Genomic DNA, 18,291 nt, shown 5'->3' on the forward strand with positions numbered 1-18,291 from the left:
GCTTTTTACGTGAATACTGTCAGTTCACTTCAGCCTGTCACTAGGCACTAATCACGGAGACTCAGAGATTGGCACTCGTGTTGTACATGCATTTATCACGAAAATCCAACGATGTACAATTGCTTTTTCATGGTGTCCTCATATGTCATTCCATTTTTTGAAAGTCTTGTAGAATTGGAAGAGTGACGACGTGTGCAAATCTAACCAGTTGGAAGCGCACAGTAATTTACAATTTTTGTATCACTAATGCTTCAAACCATGAAGATCTTGCAACGATTAGTCACCTGAAAAGCCATGAGCAGAAAGTCAGAACTGCTATTAACAATAGGGTATCATAAGGAGACGGCAGTCATCTGTAAAGATGGAGAAATCACCTTACACATACATACGCGCGCGCACAAACACACACACATTTTTATTTGAGAGCAAATATTTTTCCTTATCTCATCGTGATAAGATCTTTTGTTGACAGTTTACTTTATGAATACCTTCTGTCTGTCCCGGGCATTTACTCATGGCATGTGACTGAGGCCAACCTATCTGTTATTGTTAATTTTTGTTATTGTAGTTCTTATTCTAATAACCGAATAACCTTGATATGTTTCATTTACGTTACTAGTTTTCGAGATCAGATCCTGTTAGTGACAACGTTTTTTCTTATGCTCCCGAACATGGTATGGTGTAATTTAAATGAAATTTGGCTACTAATTTTGGCATGACGATGAATAAGTAAAAAAGTACTCCATGCATGATGTACAATATATGGTTTATTTAACCTTATTTTCGTTCTCGCGACTCAATTTTCACTGTGACGTGAAATTTTATACGAGTGGGAACATAAAGGTTCCCTCCTCGATTCGTTGTTGCTGTTATTTAGACCTAGGCCAGCCTCAGTTGAGTAGAACTCTGATCAAATTTATCTGCACTGGCCATCCCGTCATATTATATTCACGTTTTTTTTTTCTAGAACGGTATAATGAGTTTAGGGAGATTTGTTTGCCTTTGCATGATCGATTGTTGACCGTTTGCTATGATGAGCAAAGTGTTGATATTGATAGTAAAAGTGATTGGGGTGGGGGAGTTGAGACTGTGTTTGAATTAATGTCTGCGACAGAGAGCTTTTGTTGGGTTTTAGTTGAACAGGTCGACCCCAGTACTTTTCAGTTTCCATTTCCATCTACCAAATATATTGAGAAGGCATTGGTAGGACCGGGACTATAGTAGAAGTCATTTGTTCAAGGTGCTCCGGTAGTGTTACACTTTCATATCTAGTACTATTTTGTTAAGCGCATCTACTAAGCAGTATGAACTGTGTCTAAGCAGATACGCACAGTGTGTATCACTCCGCTATAGATGTTGTTTTGTAAACATGTCAAAATAAATAAACACGTAGAATCATAACAATGCCTTCAGTGAGTTGTTTATTATCCCATCAAGAACAAATGAATACATAACATGGTGGCAGCGATAAATACTTAATCGAAAACCGTGCCTTTACAACAAAACAGGAACACAACAAACCTGAAATTTAACAAACTGAATTTCGCTTCGTCTTCGGACACACACACACGAGGATCAAGGGCCCCCATCGCCGTACAGATGAATCTACATCCGACCATGAACTGGGACGCGGATGATATCGTGGAAGCGTTCAAGAAATTCAAATAGGAATGTCAATTGGCATTCAAAAGCTTCCTGAAAGGTATAACTGCCAATGAAAAGGTAAGCTACATCCTTTTATGGACGGGAGAGAAGGGCCTAGACCTATTCAATAGTTGGGACATGTCAGAATCGGATTGCAATAATCCAGACACACTTTTAGAGAAATTTGAAAGACACCTAGAGCCCAGATCAAACCATAGAATTCATAGGTACGAATTCCAGGGCCTGAAACAAGACCCACAAGAAACGATTGACAACTTCCTGTCCAGACTAAAGAATGTTGCCGAGAAGTGCAAATTCAAAGACAAGGACGAAAGGATTGTTGATCAACTTATATGGGGGTGTGCTCATAAAGAAGTCCAGAAATCCCTCATTGGTAAGGACGCTCTCCAGTTGGCAGAAGCAGTAGACACTGCAAGAGCATTCGAAGCCACTACCAAACAAATGGCCTCACTCACTCTGCAAAGAAACACAACAGGCAGCAGTGTAGATACTGTATCTAAACGTAGGATGAAACATATCCACAAACAGAGAACATATCAGTACTGTGGTACAGATCATGAGTTCAATGACCGGAGGAAATATCCTGCATTCGGTACACACTGCAAAGCATGTGGAAAACCCAACCACTGGGGAAAAATGTGCAGACTAGTAAAATCTCAAAAATATAAGCCCCAATTTTCAAAGTGGAGTGGTAAAAGAAGACAAAGAGATGTACATGCCCAACATCTGCAAGAAAACACCTCAGAGGAGGAATTCTTGGCAGTCGGCATAATAAATGTACATGAAATGGGAAATAACAACCAGAAAACAAAATGAGGCATACACAACGATACAAATTCAGAAGAAGTCAGACAGGAAACGAACGTACATTGACTTGAAGATAAAGATTGACACTGGAGTCCAGAGTAATATCTTACCTGTCAACCTCTACAAAAAGATGTTCCCAGAACACATGATACAAGAGCATAAAGTCAAAGAAGGAATCCTCACACCAAGTGATGTAATCCTCACTGCATATGGAGGTACCAGGATTCCACAACTGGGCAAAACAACCATCACAGGGACACACAAAGGAAAAATAATCAAGTGTTCTTTTTATGTTACAAGAACCGAAGGACCTGCAATTCTTGGACTTGATACCTGTCAAAAGCTTAATATTGTGTCAATCAACGGTGAAGTGAAGGCAGCTCCAAGCAGGATTGACAGAGATATGCCTATCAAAAACCGACCACCAATCACAAATAAAGAACTGATAAGCATGTACCCAGAATGCTTTGACGACACTGTCGGGTGCTTTGAGAAATGTCGATACCACATAACAGTCGACCCCAATGCCAAACCAATTGTCCACCCACCTCACCGAGTTCCACGAGAACTAAAAGAGAAGCTGAAGGCAGAGTTGGACAGAATGGAAAAAAAAAGAAATAATCACCAAACTGACACGGCCAACTGACTGGGTAAACTCTATCGTAATCAAAGAAAAACCCAATGGTGCCCTACGAATATGCCTCGACCCAAGGGATCTGAACAAAGCATTAAAACGGGATTACTACCCAATTCCAACCCTAGAAGAAATTACCCCATCATTAGCTGGATCCAAGATATTCAGCAAACTGGATGCCAGTAATGGGTACTGGAATGTAAAGATAAACAAAGAATCATCGATGCTAACTACTTTCAGCACACCATTTGGCAGATACCGATTTAACCGACTCCCATTTGGATTGAAGGTGAGCCAAGATGTTTTCCAGCGCCAAATAGATGAGACCTACCAAGGCTGCAAGGGAGCAATTGGGATAGCAGACGCATGGCACGAATGAGATCACACATGACTTCAATTTACATGAAGCTATGGAGAAAACCTGACAAGCAGGTATCAAACTCAATGCAGACAAGTGTGTGATCAAAGCAAAAGAGTGCAAATTCTTTGGAATGATATACTCTGCAGAGGGAGTGAAACCAGACCCCGCTAAAGTGGAAGCCATCAGTGACATCAAAGAACCCAAAGATAAGAAGGAACTCAGAAGCTTCCTGGGATTCATCCACTACATGGGAGCCTTCATACCCAAGTTGGCTGATCACACTGCAAATCTCCGAGAACTAAACAAAGATGACGTAGAGTTTGATTGGTGTGCTTCACACACACAGGATTTCAACGCAATCAAAAAGCTCATCAGTAAAGAGACAACTCTGCAGCATTATGATAGACGCAAGCCAGTAACGCTCCAAGTTGATGCTTCTATGAGAGGAGTTGGCGCAGCATTAATACAAGAAGGCAAACCTATTGCATTTGCCTCGAAAGCTCTCTCACCCACAGAGACAAGGCATGCGAACATTGAAAGAGAACTCCTGGCAGTAGTATATGGCTGTGAAAAATTCCATACATACTTGTATGGCAGACATTTCAATATTGAATCAGACCATCGGCCGCTAGAACAAATAGACAAAAAGAACCTCACAAAATCACCAGCCAGACTACAAAGGCTACTGTTGAGGCTCCAAAAATACGACCACAACATCAGGTACAAGCCAGGAAAGGACCTGATATTAGCAGATGCTCTTTCCAGACTATCCTCACATGATAAACAGGAGATGGAAGGACTAAGGTCCACCACATTGTAAATGTGACAAATACAAAGCTGCAACAAATAAAAGAGGAGACCAGCAAAGATGAACTCCAGTTCCTTACTCAGATGGTGATTCAGGGCTGGCCAGAGAAGAGACATCAGGTGCAGCCCCTCATTCGTGAATATTGGGCCATCCATGATGACATAGCAGTGGAAAATGGAATCCTGATGACTGGATCCTGAATAATTATACTCAAATCAATGCAAAAAGAAATTCTTGACAAGATCAACCAAGGGCATCTGGGAATGGAAAAATGCAAACACCGAGCCAAGTCAGCTGTATATTGGGTAGGCATGTACAAAGACATAGAAAAGATGGTCTCTACATGCCACATCTGTCAAAAGTACAGAAACTCACAACAAAATTAGGAAATTATATCCAGTGACATTCCAAGAAGGCCATGGCAAGCTATTGGAGTAGATCTGTTCACAGAGAACCAAGAATGGTACTTGATTATGGTCTGCTTCTACTCCAAATTCCCATTTGTGAGAAAAGTGAAAGACCTGAGAGCCAAAACAATAACTACAGTGGCTCGAGGACTTGTAGCAGAGCAAGGAATACCAGAGCAGATCATATGTGACAATGGAACCCAGTTCACATCTCAGGAATTCAAAAAGCTAGCTGATGACTATGGGTTCAACATTGTAACCTCATCTCCACACTACCCCAAAGGTCATGGATTCATAGAAAGACAGATTCAGACAGTCAAGAGAACAATAGTCAAATGCTGAGAAACTAAGAAAGATCCATACTTGGCACTTCTGTCCCTACGAGTAACACCACTGAGGGCTGACATGAAATCCCCAGCAGAAATGCTGAATGGCAGGAAATATAAAACCATCCTGCCAACTAAGATCCAACCTCCTATTGACCAAGAAGAGACAAGGGCAAAGCTAGCAGCCACTCAAGAACAAGCACAGAAATATTACAACAAACATGCACAATATTTACCTGAGATACTTGGAGGACAACATGTGCATACTCAAGATCCTATAACCAAAACATGGATCCCAGCACAAGTCGTCAGTAGAGCCGAAACTCCAAGATCATATATTATAGAAACTGAATCTGGTAGGCAGCTGAGACGTAACAGGGCCCACGTCTGCCCAACACCAAAGCTATCGAGGATAACATGTGCAACACCTGCAGCATCAGTGACAACACCAACAAGAACCACAACATGCACAGCAGATGACGGCACAAACAGAATCCGTGGTTCCACAGAATCATCACCCCAACGGGCACCAACCACCCATCAGCAGCCCAACAACACACTTCAGACACCAGTGCAGAGCACAAGATCCGCCAGATGGAGATCGAACATTTTACCACCGATTCGATACCGTTAAAAGAGAAAATTAATAAAACAACTACTTCTGCTAGATTAGGAAGCAGAAAACCATGTGTGTGGGCAGAATAATCCCACGGTTTCTACTGCAGGATTGCCACCCTTGCGTTGACAATCCATTAGTATAAGGGAGATTACTTATATTTTTTCATTACCAAAATATCCTTTTTTTTTTTCAAGGGATGTTACACTTTCATATCTAGTACTATTTTGTTAAGCGCATCTACTAAGCAGTATGAACTGTGTCTAAGGCAGATACGCACAGTGTGTATCACTCCGCTATAGATGTTGTTTTGTAAACATGTCAAAATAAATAAACACGTAGAATCATAACAATGCCTTCAGTGAGTTGTTTATTATCCCATCAAGAACAAATGAATACATAACAGGTAGCATTGAACCTGAACACGTGGTTGCAAAGCGAGCTTCTTAACCACACAGACTGCGCCTATTATCAGTGTTTCCATTAGGTTAATAAATGTTTCTCACCCCAGCCTTCGCTTCGTTTCTCTCACTCCTCACCTCTCCACATCATATTCCGCACACAACCAAAACCAAATTTCACGAAAAGAAGAAAAAAAATACGTAATAAATATTCTTCCAAAATACAATAAATAACGATAAATAACAATAACAAAAAGAACATATAAAGCCAATAATGTTTAACCCAGAAATTGGTGAAGTGGAACATGGAACATACACACTGAAACTCTCTCACACATACGATGTTCTCATCACCCACACATTTCTTTATAGATGTTACCTCAGCTACCGCCCTGGAATGTTAAGAATGGCTTCACTCTGCAGAACTAGCTATGAATTTCACGATCATTTAAAGTGAAAAAAAAGCAACTATTTGTAAATACTACGGGTGAGACAAAAGCGACATTTTTATATGAACACCTGTCTGTCTGTTTTTCTCAGTCTCCCAGTCTTTCTCTCTTTCTGTATTACTTTCTCGATCACGTTCTCTCTCTATCTCTCATCCACCACCGATCTGTTTGAATATGTAGCAACCAAGTCTCCCTCCCTCTATGTAATTTACACACAATCAAACAGATGTTTCGAAACATTTCCGCTAAATCTGCTAATTTCTTTTACATAATAAACACGAAAATATATTCTTTTAATTTTATTTTTAACCTTTCTCACTGCTAAAGAGCCGGTTTCCAAACCACAAAACTCTTTCATTGGAATTAAGACATCAACTGGATAACCATGTATGTATGTATGTATGTATGTATGTATGCATGTATGTATGTATTAGTGGCGACTCCGGCACTCGGGCTATTCAGGTTTAGCCCGAGTAATAAATTTAGTAAAGTGAACGTGTATTTGCAAGCTGATTTAATTTCTACCAACGCTGACTTCAAGTATGTAATTGCCGTCAATAACTCGGGCTCCTTTTATTGAGCCTGGTCGCAGTTCATTTATTTTCCTTCAGTGTCTGGCGATCGTCTTAGAGGTGCCCTGTATAAAAAAAATATCATTCGTAGCAGACGTTCTCTCGACATCATTCATACGCGCCCGACTCGGGCTCAGAAGTTACAGCCCGAGTTGTTATCTATGATCGTAAAAATAAAAGTAATTCAAATTCAATATTTTCTTGGAACAATAAATTTCTATAGAGATTAGGATTTAAATTCCAATCTATGAAAAGTTTCCGTTCGAAAATATTCTTGAAGGAACGAAAAATTACCCAGCAACTCGGGCTAACAAGAACGAGCCTGGTAGGTATCTCTTGTCAAGAGTACAGGTGAGAGTCAGATCGCTAGTGTTTGTTGTGCACTCCACTGACGTTATTTGATTGCTGTTATTCTGTGTATCTGTGAGTAAAGGTCAGTTGTGTTTTGCAGGATTATTATTTTTTTAACCCTTAACTTAGAAATGGAGAAAGGCATAGTGCTAGATATTAAAAAAATAAGCCATTTGGGGCTAGATATAAAGCGGAAAAATGTGAAACTCTTGGAGTCTAATGCGAAATCTGTGATGAGCCCGAATGACGAAATCTGTTATGAACCCGAGTGACGCTGATGTCCCGGAGTCACCGCTGGTATCCATGCATGCATATATGTATGTATGTATGTATGTATGTATGTATGTATGTTCAGAGAAGCTGGCGTTTATAGTGGTACATAAGTTTTCTTCTATCCTAATACCTTGATTAGATGTTTATATTTGGCGTCAGATTTGATGGGAAAGTTCAACTAATGTTTCTTGTATTGAAATGCATACATATACCAACAACAGAAATATTCAACATCATATAACCATGGAAGATTCCATCCAAGAAACACTTTTGGATAACTGTAGATCAAATGAGCAATATCTTCTACAGAAGTCAACAGAAATGTGATATAATCGGTATTATCTATCGCATTTTGAGAGTTAAAGGGCTTCAGCGAATCTTTCGTTCATTATATATTTATCTCCTGATAATCACGTCACATTTCGAAGATCATGATTTTGTCTTACAAAATCATAATCTTCAACATATGACGTGTGCAACGGTTAAACCTTTTTTGAATGTTAGCATCACTGTAAAATGTCGTGTTGTAAAAGTTCGGAGTGCAGTATTTTTAGAAAGTATGATGAAAATCTTCTGAAGGACAAGGCCTGAAATCTTCTAAGGACAAGGCCCAAAATTTTTGGGGAGGGGCCCAGTCGATTAGATCAACCCCAATACGCAACTGGTACTTAATTTATCGACTCCAAAAGGATGAAAGGTAAAGTCGACCTCGGCGGAATTTGAACTCAGAACGTAAAGACAGACGAAATATCGCTAAACATTTCGCCCGGCGTACTAACGTTTCTTATTTCTTTATTGCCCACAAGTAGCTAAACATAGAGGGGACAAACAAGGACAGACAAAGGAAAGGATTAAGTCGATTACATCGACCCCAGTGTGTAACTGGTACTTAATTTATCAACCCCGAAAGGATGAAAGGCAAAGGAGAGAACTTCGTCTAAAATAATAAGCATTAAAAAATTATGATTTTTTGCAATTTCATATCAATTTTATCATTCTGTTTATGTATTAAAATATGTACATATAAAAATCATTTTAAAATTAAAAAAAAATTTCATTAAAAAACCAATTATTAATCATTTAATTAAAATGTAATATTATTTTATAATGAAATCTGTTTTGTAGTGGCGCGAAATTATGGCCGCCATTAAGGAAGTACAATCTACGCATGCGTAAGGGACTGCCTTCCCGGAAGCCCCTCGAGTGCGCATGCGTAGTAAAACCAGTACTTAAAGCGCTTCACGCGCTTTCTAACCCTCTTTTAGCGCGATGCCTTCGACGTAACAACAACTTGCTCCTCTGAGATGCCTCAACGAGGCTTTTAACCTTCCAATGCTGATTACAAGTCAACCAGCGGCTGCCAGGCTGAATAACACAGGATTTGTAAAACCAAGCATCACCAAAAATAAAACTTATTTTTATTATGTTGTTAATTGTTCTACTGTTTCTTAATATATAATTTTGTTAAAAGGTGATAGAGAGAGACTAATGTCTCTATTGCTACTATCAACCTTTTATACTGGTGACCCCAAGTACAGAATACGGAATTATCTCTCTCACAACTCGTCAACCGGAAGAAAAGACGATAAAAAAATTTGTCACGATAACAACGCCTGCCTTTCAAAAAAACTCTCCATTTTCTATCATTCGCGTCAGAGCGCGAAGAGACGAAGAAAGAAACAGTAATAAGCAATCGCTGCAAATCCACATGGTGTCAATTGGACTACATTACTTCAAAAGTATGATATCTTGTATTACTAACAGGACAACAGTAAAATACAACATACACACACACATTTAATTTCTCTGTCCTGTCCTGGTTACATCTCTCTTGCAGAAAAAATACGAGAAGGTTGGTGAAATTTTTTTCTTGCACGCAGTACAAGCAACACACACACACACACACACACACACACACACACACACACACAACAAAAAAAACAAAAGCAAACGCCATTGTTGTTTTTGTTTTACGAATTTTTTTCCTCTCTCTTATGCAACTGTTGTTTCCACACACCAAACAAGAACAACAACAAAATTATTGTTTCTTATCGGCTTTATTTTTTTGTGTCCTCGTATCAAGAAAATTTTGTTCCTTGTTTCTTTTCTTTCCTTTCACTTTGACAGAATCATTCTCGAACAAATATGTCGTCCCACATGTTACCACCATTCAATGGTGATGCCATTTTATGGTTCGCTCAACTAGGGGCTCACTTTGATGCATACGGAATTTCTCCGACGAATCAACTGAAATTCTTCTATTGTAGTTTACCAACACAGCTTGCAACATCTGCCAGAGATCTAATTACATCCCCGAACCCAGACGCCACTTATGCGTCTGTAAAGGCAGAAATTTTGCGACGCAACACGAAGTCTGCCGAAAGCAGATTTAATGAGCTGATGGCTGATGAAGAATTAGGCGACAGGACACCTTCAGAATTTTTACGCCACCTTAGGGAGCTGAGCGGTGAGAGGACTGACGCCCCTCTCCTTTGTAAGATTTTTTTCTCTCGTTTACCGTTTCACGTGCGTACAATTTTGGCGACTGCGCTTGACGCCTACACGGTTGATCAAGTCGCCACTATGGCGGACAAGATTCTTGAATTTTCCGCTCAGCCAGCACACGGTGCCTGTCTCTCTTCTGAGGCTTCATCAATTGCCTCACATAAATCCTCTCCCTCCTATGATGTTTTGCTGACAAACTGGAAGAACTTACGCGTCGGGTGAATGGTCTGTGCCATTCTAAGCGGTCTTCTTCACGCTCTCGTAGCAGATCTCGTAGTCATTCGACTTCTAGGACACAACCTGGTATGTGCTGGTATCATACGAAATTTGCTGAAAAGTCACGCAAGTGCATTCAACCATGCTCCTTTAAAGTTTCGGAAAACTTCCAAGGAAGAAATTGTGCACGTCTGTTTCTTCCTCTGCACCTACCTTTCATCGTGCAATTTTTGTCCAGGACCAGGTGTCGAAGAAGTCCTTCATGATTGATACCGGGTCGTGCTGTAGTATTTGGACTCTTCGCTTTACTACTGACAAACCTAAGCGTTCGCTTATAGTGTTGTATGCAATTGATTCCTCCTCGATAAATACATTTGGTCAGCTTTCTCTACGCCTAGACATTGGTCTTCGTAGAGATTTTCAATGGGTTTTTGTCATAGCTGACATTCCGCATCCTATTTTGGGTGCGGACTTTTTAAATCATTTTAACTTGTTGGTAGATGTTCGGCGTCGGAGGCTTGTCGACGATTCAACATCCCTCTTTACGCCGACAAAGAGCTCTACTAACTCAACTCCAAGCCCAGCGATTTTTATTGCAACTGCTGGGGATGTTTTCCATTCGCTTCTAGCTTCCTTTCTCGAGCTGATGGACATAACTTTTAAGTCGGCAAAGCCCGCTCATTCCACACTCCATTATATCAAAACAACTGGGCCGCCTGTTTTTTCGCGCCCACTACATCTGGCACCGGACCGCCCTAAGACGGCTAAGGCCGAGTTTGAACACATGCTTCAACTCGGCCTGATACGCCCCTCCGCCAGCCCATGGGCATCTCCCCTTCATTTGGCGCGAAAAGGTGATTCTGATTTTCGTCTGGTGGGAGACTATCGGCGACTCAATGCTGTAACGGTCCCAGATCGTTATTCAATTAGGAATTTGCAGGATTTTTCAGCAAATCTACACGGTTGCACTATCTTTTCCAAGATTGATCTGATTCGGGTTTATCACCAGATTCCAGTTAATCCAGAAGGCATTCCCAAAACTGCCATCACTACTCCTTTTGGCTGTTTTGAATTTCTTTTTATGAGCTTCGGTTTGCGGAATGCGACAAGCACTTTCCAAAGATTTATAGATGAAGTTGTTCGTGGACTTGATTTTGTATTCGCCTATGTCGATGACATACTCATCGCTAGTGATGCAAAAGAGAATCATCTCCACCATTTGTCTCAACTTTTTCAGCGACTCTGCGCATATAATGTGAAGATAAACCCCGATAAGTGTGTTTTCGGGCAGTCCTCCCTGGAATTTCTGGGACACTATATTGATTCTAATGTGATCAAACCTCTTCCTGCTAAGGTCGATGCCATTCAACGCATCGCCCCTCCAACTTCTTTGCGGCAACTTCGCCATTTTTTAGGCATGGTCGACTTTTACAGAAGATTTATAGACCGGTATGCGGACAAGCTACTTCCTTTAACCAGGTTACTACAAGGCCTTTCTAAGAAGGATGCTCAACTAACTCTTTCTGCAGAGTCGTTGTCTGTTTTTGAGTCCGTCAAACAGGAATTATCCTCCGTTCCTGTTCTTGCAGATCCGGCTCCTGATGCTCCGCTCTCTTTATCTGTGGATGCTTCAGATTCTGCGGTTGGTGCTGTTTTGCAGTACACCGTAGATAATCAAACGCAACCTTTGGCTTTCTTTTCTTGCCAATTGCAGCCTGCCGAACGCAGATATAGTACTTTTGATTGTGAGTTATTAGCGATCTATCTGTCGGTTCGGCATTTTCAGCACCAGCTCGAAGGACGGGAGTTTGTGATTTATACTGATCACAAGCCCCTTACTTTTGCTCTGTCTTCTAAAACAGACAAACTCTCTCCTCGTGCTTTCCGTCACCTGGACTATATTCACAGTTTACAGGTGACATTTGTTATGTGCCAGGGAAGGAGAACATCCCTGCTGATGCTCTCTCGAGACTCCCTGTCAGTTCTATTTCCTCTCCTGCAACAATTGATTTACTTGCTATTTCGCAGGACCAACCTCTTTTGTCGAAGTTAGATTTAACTTTGCCAAAATTCAACAATTATAAATTTGCCTATCTTCCACTCCCTTTATCAGAAGGCTCTATATTGTGTGACACATCCACCGGTTCTCCTTGGCCTTTAGTACCTGAGAACCAACAACGTTCTCTTTTTGATGCCCTTCATTCCTTGTCACATCCGGGCATCTCTGCAACAGTAAAACTTGTCACTGTTCGGTTGTTCTGGCCCAACATGCGGCGATCAATTACCACTTGGGTACGCTCTTGCATGAAGTGCCAGAGTGCGAAAGTCCATAGGCACGTTCGTGCCCCTCTTGGACAATTTCTTTCTCCAGAGGCCCGTTTTCGCCATGTTCACCTTGATTTGGTTGGACCATGGCCTGTGAGTCGCGGGTTCTCATATCTCTTAACCTGTGTTGATCGTTTCTCCCGCTGGCCAGAAGCCATTCCTATAGCAGATATTACTTCTGAGACTGTTGCACGAGCTTTCATTTCTAGTTGGGTTTCTAGGTTCGGCGTACCATCCAGCCTGACCGCGGATCGTGGTCGTCAATTTGAAGCCGCATTATTTTGTGAGTTATCACGAATCCTGGGGATGCATCATATACGCACCACCAGCTACCATCCCGCTTCTAATGGGATGGTGGAGTGTTTTCATAGGCAACTAAAGGCCGCATTGCGTGCCTCACCCAATCCGCAGTCATGGACTGAATTTCTTCCTGTTGTCCTACTTGGATGCCGGACTGCGGTTAAAGCAGACCTTGGTTTTTCTGCAGCGGAATTATTGTATGATACCACACTGGCATTGCCTGGTACGATGTTGGTACCAGACAAATCACAGCCTCCAAATCCAGCGTCCTATATCACTCGATTACGAGATTATTTTTCTAACCTTCCTACTATGAGTCTCCGGCAACAATCTCCACCTTCTAAAGTGCCATCAGACATTGATTCTTGGTCACATGTGTTTGTTAGGGATGATTCTGTCAGAGGACCCGACCCCTTGTTTCACCTTACAAAGGACCCTTTCGTGTGCTCTCTCGCGCACCCAAATTTTTTAAAATAGACGCTAATGGTCGTACGGAGACCGTGTCTGTCGACCGTCTGAAGAAAGCGTATTTTGATAAAACTACATCTTCTGTTGACAATACTGACATGCCCCCACTTTCAACCTTTGCATACACCTATGTCAACACCACTACCAACGCATACACCTTAATCATCACCATCACAAACACATACACCTGTGAAAACTCCACCTTCGTAGTTGAGAACTACCACAAGTGAACCCTATGTCACTAGGTCTGGCCGTACAGTGCAGTGGCCAAAGAAACTCTCCAAGACAATTTATATTTGACTGCATTGTATATTATTGCATTTTTCAGCATTCCTTTTGTAAAAAAGGCTCAAACTGTGTTTTTCCCTATTAGTGCTGAACACTCAGACATTTCTTGCGCCACTGCATCAATTACAAGTAATAAAGGAACTGCAGTGACGTAAGCAAAAAAAAAAAATTTTTTGACAGCCAACAACACTTATCAAGCTGAACTTGACTGGTGCCGCTGGAATATTATTTTCCTTGTGCATTGTATTACATTGTTGGGTATTTCCATTCTCTGTATTAACAAATTGTTTCACTTTCATTGTATATCTACACCCGCATCTTGTTTCAGGCGTCCACTACAATCTCTTCCTTGTTCGTGCTACGAACTCGGGGGCGGGGAGCCATTGTAGTGGCGCGAAATTATGGCCGCCATTAAGGAAGTACAATCTACGCATGCGTAAGGGACTGCCTTCCCGGAAGCCCCTCGAGTGCGCATGCGTAGTAAAACCAGTACTTAAAGCGCTTCACGCGCTTTCTAACTCTCTTTTAGCGCGATGCCTTCGACGTAACAACAACTTGCTCCTCTGAGATGCCTCAACGAAGCTTTTAACCTTCCAATGCTGATCACAAGTCAACCAGCGGCTGCCAGGCTGAATAACACAGGATTTGTAAAACCAAGCATCACCAAAAATAAAACTTATTTTTATTATGTTGTTAATTGTTCTACTGTTTCTTAATATATAATTTTGTTAAAAGGTGATAGAGAGAGACTAATGTCTCTATTGCTACTATCAACCTTTTACAGTCTTAAAAATATTTGTAACTGATATGCCGCTATTCATCTTTCGTTATTTTTATGGCAAACAAAATTTCTAAGTTTGAACAAAATCTGTTTTTAAAATATTTACAATAGTATCATTTTTTCAATTGTTTTAGCACCATAGTATAACGGATCGATGTGTGTCTACATCAAGGTTACCAAATGTAGCGGTAAGATATTATTTCTTATATCGAAGTTACCAAATGTAATGTACAGGATCACCTTTTGTAATGTACGAATGTAAAGCTCTAGCGTCGGAGATACCAATCGTATCGTATAAATGAGAAGTTACTTTATGTAGAAATAGCGATTTTTGTTCCGTGTCGGGACGCTATATATAGATAGTCGAAAGTAGGATGAGACAGCGTAATAACAACAGCGAAGAGAAAAGAAAGATATTCACAGATTTATTTGCCGACAGTGGTTAGTAACACATTCACAGTAATAATTTTAAATAAGTAACAATGACAATGTGTTGGACGCTCTCTGGTAGTGTGCGTTGGAAGCTGTGTGTAGAAGCCAAGTAGGGTCTCCTAACAGAGAGGAAGAAAGGGGTAAGAATTGCGTTGTCCCTTTTCATCCGACCGATGCTATGCTCCTGGTTGAGGGATGAAACTAAGAGGGATGTGCTCTCACTTAGCCAGTTCAAAACTGGAGACGGCCAGAGAGAGATGGTCTCAGTTATATAAAGTTTGGCCAGGAAGTAGGTCAAGCCTAAAACAATGGATTGACTTTTCTATGACAGGCGAAGGTCCTTGGTGGTTAGGTGTTTCTCATTGATATCCCAGCATAGAGACAAAACACAAAGGCTCGGACATTCGTCTGACAAGCAACACGTGAGTGGGTTCGGTTTCGAATCTTCAGCAAAGCATCTTTATAATAGTATCATACAACTAGATTTTTGCAGCACATGTGGAGAATAGGGGTAACAGAGGCCCCACTGATGTAAAGGTCGTGGGTTTATAAAAGCGTTTTTCAACATTCAGTAACCAAATATGAACATTTCTTTTGGTCAAATTCCATCTCTATATTGCAGAAAAAATCGGTTTCAAATTTTGGTAAAAAGCCAACAAGTTCGGGGTACTTATTTTATCGACCCCTGAAATAATGAAAGGCAAAGTCGACCTCGGTGGGAATTGAACTCAGAACGTAAAGACGGGCGAAATTTTGCTAAGCATTTTGTCTGGCGTGCTAACAATTTTGTCAGCTCACCGCCTTCTAAATCCTTCCCTAGTCATATAGATACATAGGGCCAGTTTCTTGGTTTCCGTGGTGCATATACACCCTACTAGATGCTGGTCCATCGCAGGGTTACTCATTTTTGCCAGCTGAGTGAACTGGAGCAACCTAAAATGAAGTGTTTTGCTCCAGAACCCCACACGCCGTCAAGTCCAGGAATAGAAATGACAATCTTACGATCATTAGCCCAACACCCCTAATCACTAAGCCACGTGCCTCCACTTATGTCGCAGAAAGTATCACTCGCCCAGATGTTGCTCAGCATTGCAAATACTTTGAGCGTAGATTTTTGGATTGTCTACAAAGAAATGGATTACGTTGGTATCTCGTACTGTTGTATGCAGAAAAATTATTTACAATTAAATTTTTTCTTTCTATGTATACATGCACACACACTCAAACAATCCTGCGCGCGCACGCACACATACATATATGTATATAGTTAGAGATTACCTCAAAACGATTACCGGTTTGCTCTCAGGTATTCAAATTATGTTATTCAACAGCTAACATATAAATCCAATAAAGGTAGCGCTATGCAGCTTCGTAGTAATCTGTATCATTAATTTTGTTAATATATGTGCGCGTGCGTGTGTGCGTGCTTATTTGTATTCAAGAAAGAAAGATACTCTACAAAAACCTGCGGTCAAAATAGTTACCAAACATCTTATGCCTGGTTGTCATTAGATTCTGGCTGCTAGTACGTAGAAGCTGGTATGTATATAGCACAAGCGCTCTGCTCTGATCTCCGTGTGCCGATATTTTTTCAAAGTCCTACGGCGAATGGGAAAGCGGCGGTGAGTACTGATTTAACGAGTTGTAGGTATACAATCGCTTATTTAACTGCAGTTGGCTTAGGGCTTATCAAACGTCGTTGTCAGCTTTCGGAGCAGAATCTGGTTTGGGCAGAGTCTCTTGTGATTGAAGAGACCCTTTTAAGGGAAAACATTGTCCAGCCAAATATTGGGAGAGGTCAAGAAAAGATGAGCCTAAGATTATTTGTTCCACCATCAAATTGGTCAACTACCTGCAGCGATGGCCGTTCAAACTGGCCGGAGAATCAAGAAGAATTTCCAGAATTTTCAAAAGAATAGAATTGCTTTGAATGTTGCTACATGGAATATTAGAACGTTTCTTGAAAGGGATTCATCCTCGAATCTAGAAAGCAGAACTGCTACTGTAGGCGGAGAACTGAGCAAGTATAATGTTGGTATAGCCGCACTCTCTGATGAAGGTCGTATATTAAAAAGGAGTGCTGGCTATACGTTCTTCAGGAAAGGGAAACTAAAAGGGAGAAAGGGAATGGCGGAGTAGGCTTCGCAGTCCGGACAGAGGTTACTAAGCGACTGGAGCAACCACAAGTTATTAGTGATTGGATTCTACACCTGAAAGTTCTGTCCAGGGAACGTTTCATGACTATTATTACAATGTATGCTCTTGCCCAGGATAGAAGATTTACGAGGGTGTATAATTTCGATTCCACATGCCGATAAGATCTCGCTGGTCAGAGATTTCAATGTACGTATGGGAAAAGACCACAACATTTGGGTTGCTTTGGAACATCATGGCACGAACAGGGTGAATACTAATGGTCTTGTTTTGCAACTATGCACTGAATTTGAGTTGGCCATATGCAATACTTTCTTGTAACAAAAGTATATCCTTAAAGTAACATGGGTACATCTGAAATCTAAGCATGGACTTGGATTATAGCATCACCAGAAAGAAATACCTGCAGGATATCAGCTCCGTAAGAGTTATGCATGGTGCAGAATGTGGTACACACCACAAACTTGTACGTGGCAAGATGAAAAAAAAAATGCAGATCAATAAAAAGTGAGGACAGCGGGGTGAAACGTATAGATATCCAAACTAAAAAGCTTAAAAATGCAAGATGCTCTTCATAATGCACTTGACAATATTGTCTTTGAAAGAACCTGGGAAACTATCCAAGGTACAGGTTTACGACGCGGAGCTTGATGTACGCGGTCTTAAGAAGATAAAATACCGAGACTGGCTTGATGATGATAATGTTCCAATTACCAGGTTCACTGAAGAGAAGAACAAGTAAGAGAAGTGCTTTCTCGCAGAAGATCCAGTGCAGGTTACTTTTGAGAAAGCCTTCAAAGAGGCAAAGTCAAAACTCGAAAGATAAAAAGTAATTGGTAGTTTGAAGTTTCAGCGGAAATGCAGACATCTTAAAACTGCAGAGACTCGAAGGTATTATACGTTACTTCACAGTAAACCGAAGGAGCGACAAATGGTCATGCAGAGACCCGAATGAGGTTTCAACAGTCATATTTAGCTCCCACCAATTGTGATGGTTCTATGAGTCGTCAACAACGAAGGAAATATCATGGCTCAACACTTTTTTTCACAAAGCTTAAGAGTCAATGCCGTTGTCTACACAGAGGTTTTGGAGAAAGTTGTGAGGCCCTGAATAGACAGAATACGCAACGGAAGACTGTACTCTCCTAATAA

General features: G+C 41.0%; 1 protein-coding gene across 1 annotated transcript; it reads left to right on the plus strand.

Annotated features, from left to right (window-relative positions):
- The first annotated feature begins 1,782 nt into the window (after window positions 1-1,782).
- Window positions 1,783-2,481, plus strand: LOC106873112 (uncharacterized). Its single transcript, XM_014920339.1, has one exon. It carries the CDS (start codon window positions 1,783-1,785, stop codon window positions 2,479-2,481), a length of 699 nt encoding a protein of 232 aa, XP_014775825.1.
- Window positions 2,482-18,291: the final 15,810 nt, after the last annotated feature.

The sequence above is a fragment of the Octopus bimaculoides genome, chromosome 25, assembly GCF_046866305.1.
Source record: "Octopus bimaculoides isolate indiv1 chromosome 25, ASM4686630v1, whole genome shotgun sequence".
Classification (NCBI taxonomy): domain Eukaryota; kingdom Metazoa; phylum Mollusca; class Cephalopoda; order Octopoda; family Octopodidae; genus Octopus; species Octopus bimaculoides.

Excerpts from the sequence above, each read along its gene's own strand:
- LOC106873112 (XM_014920339.1), top strand. The coding sequence starts at position 1,783 with ATGTCAGAATCGGATTGCAATAATCCAGACACACTTTTAGAGAAATTT.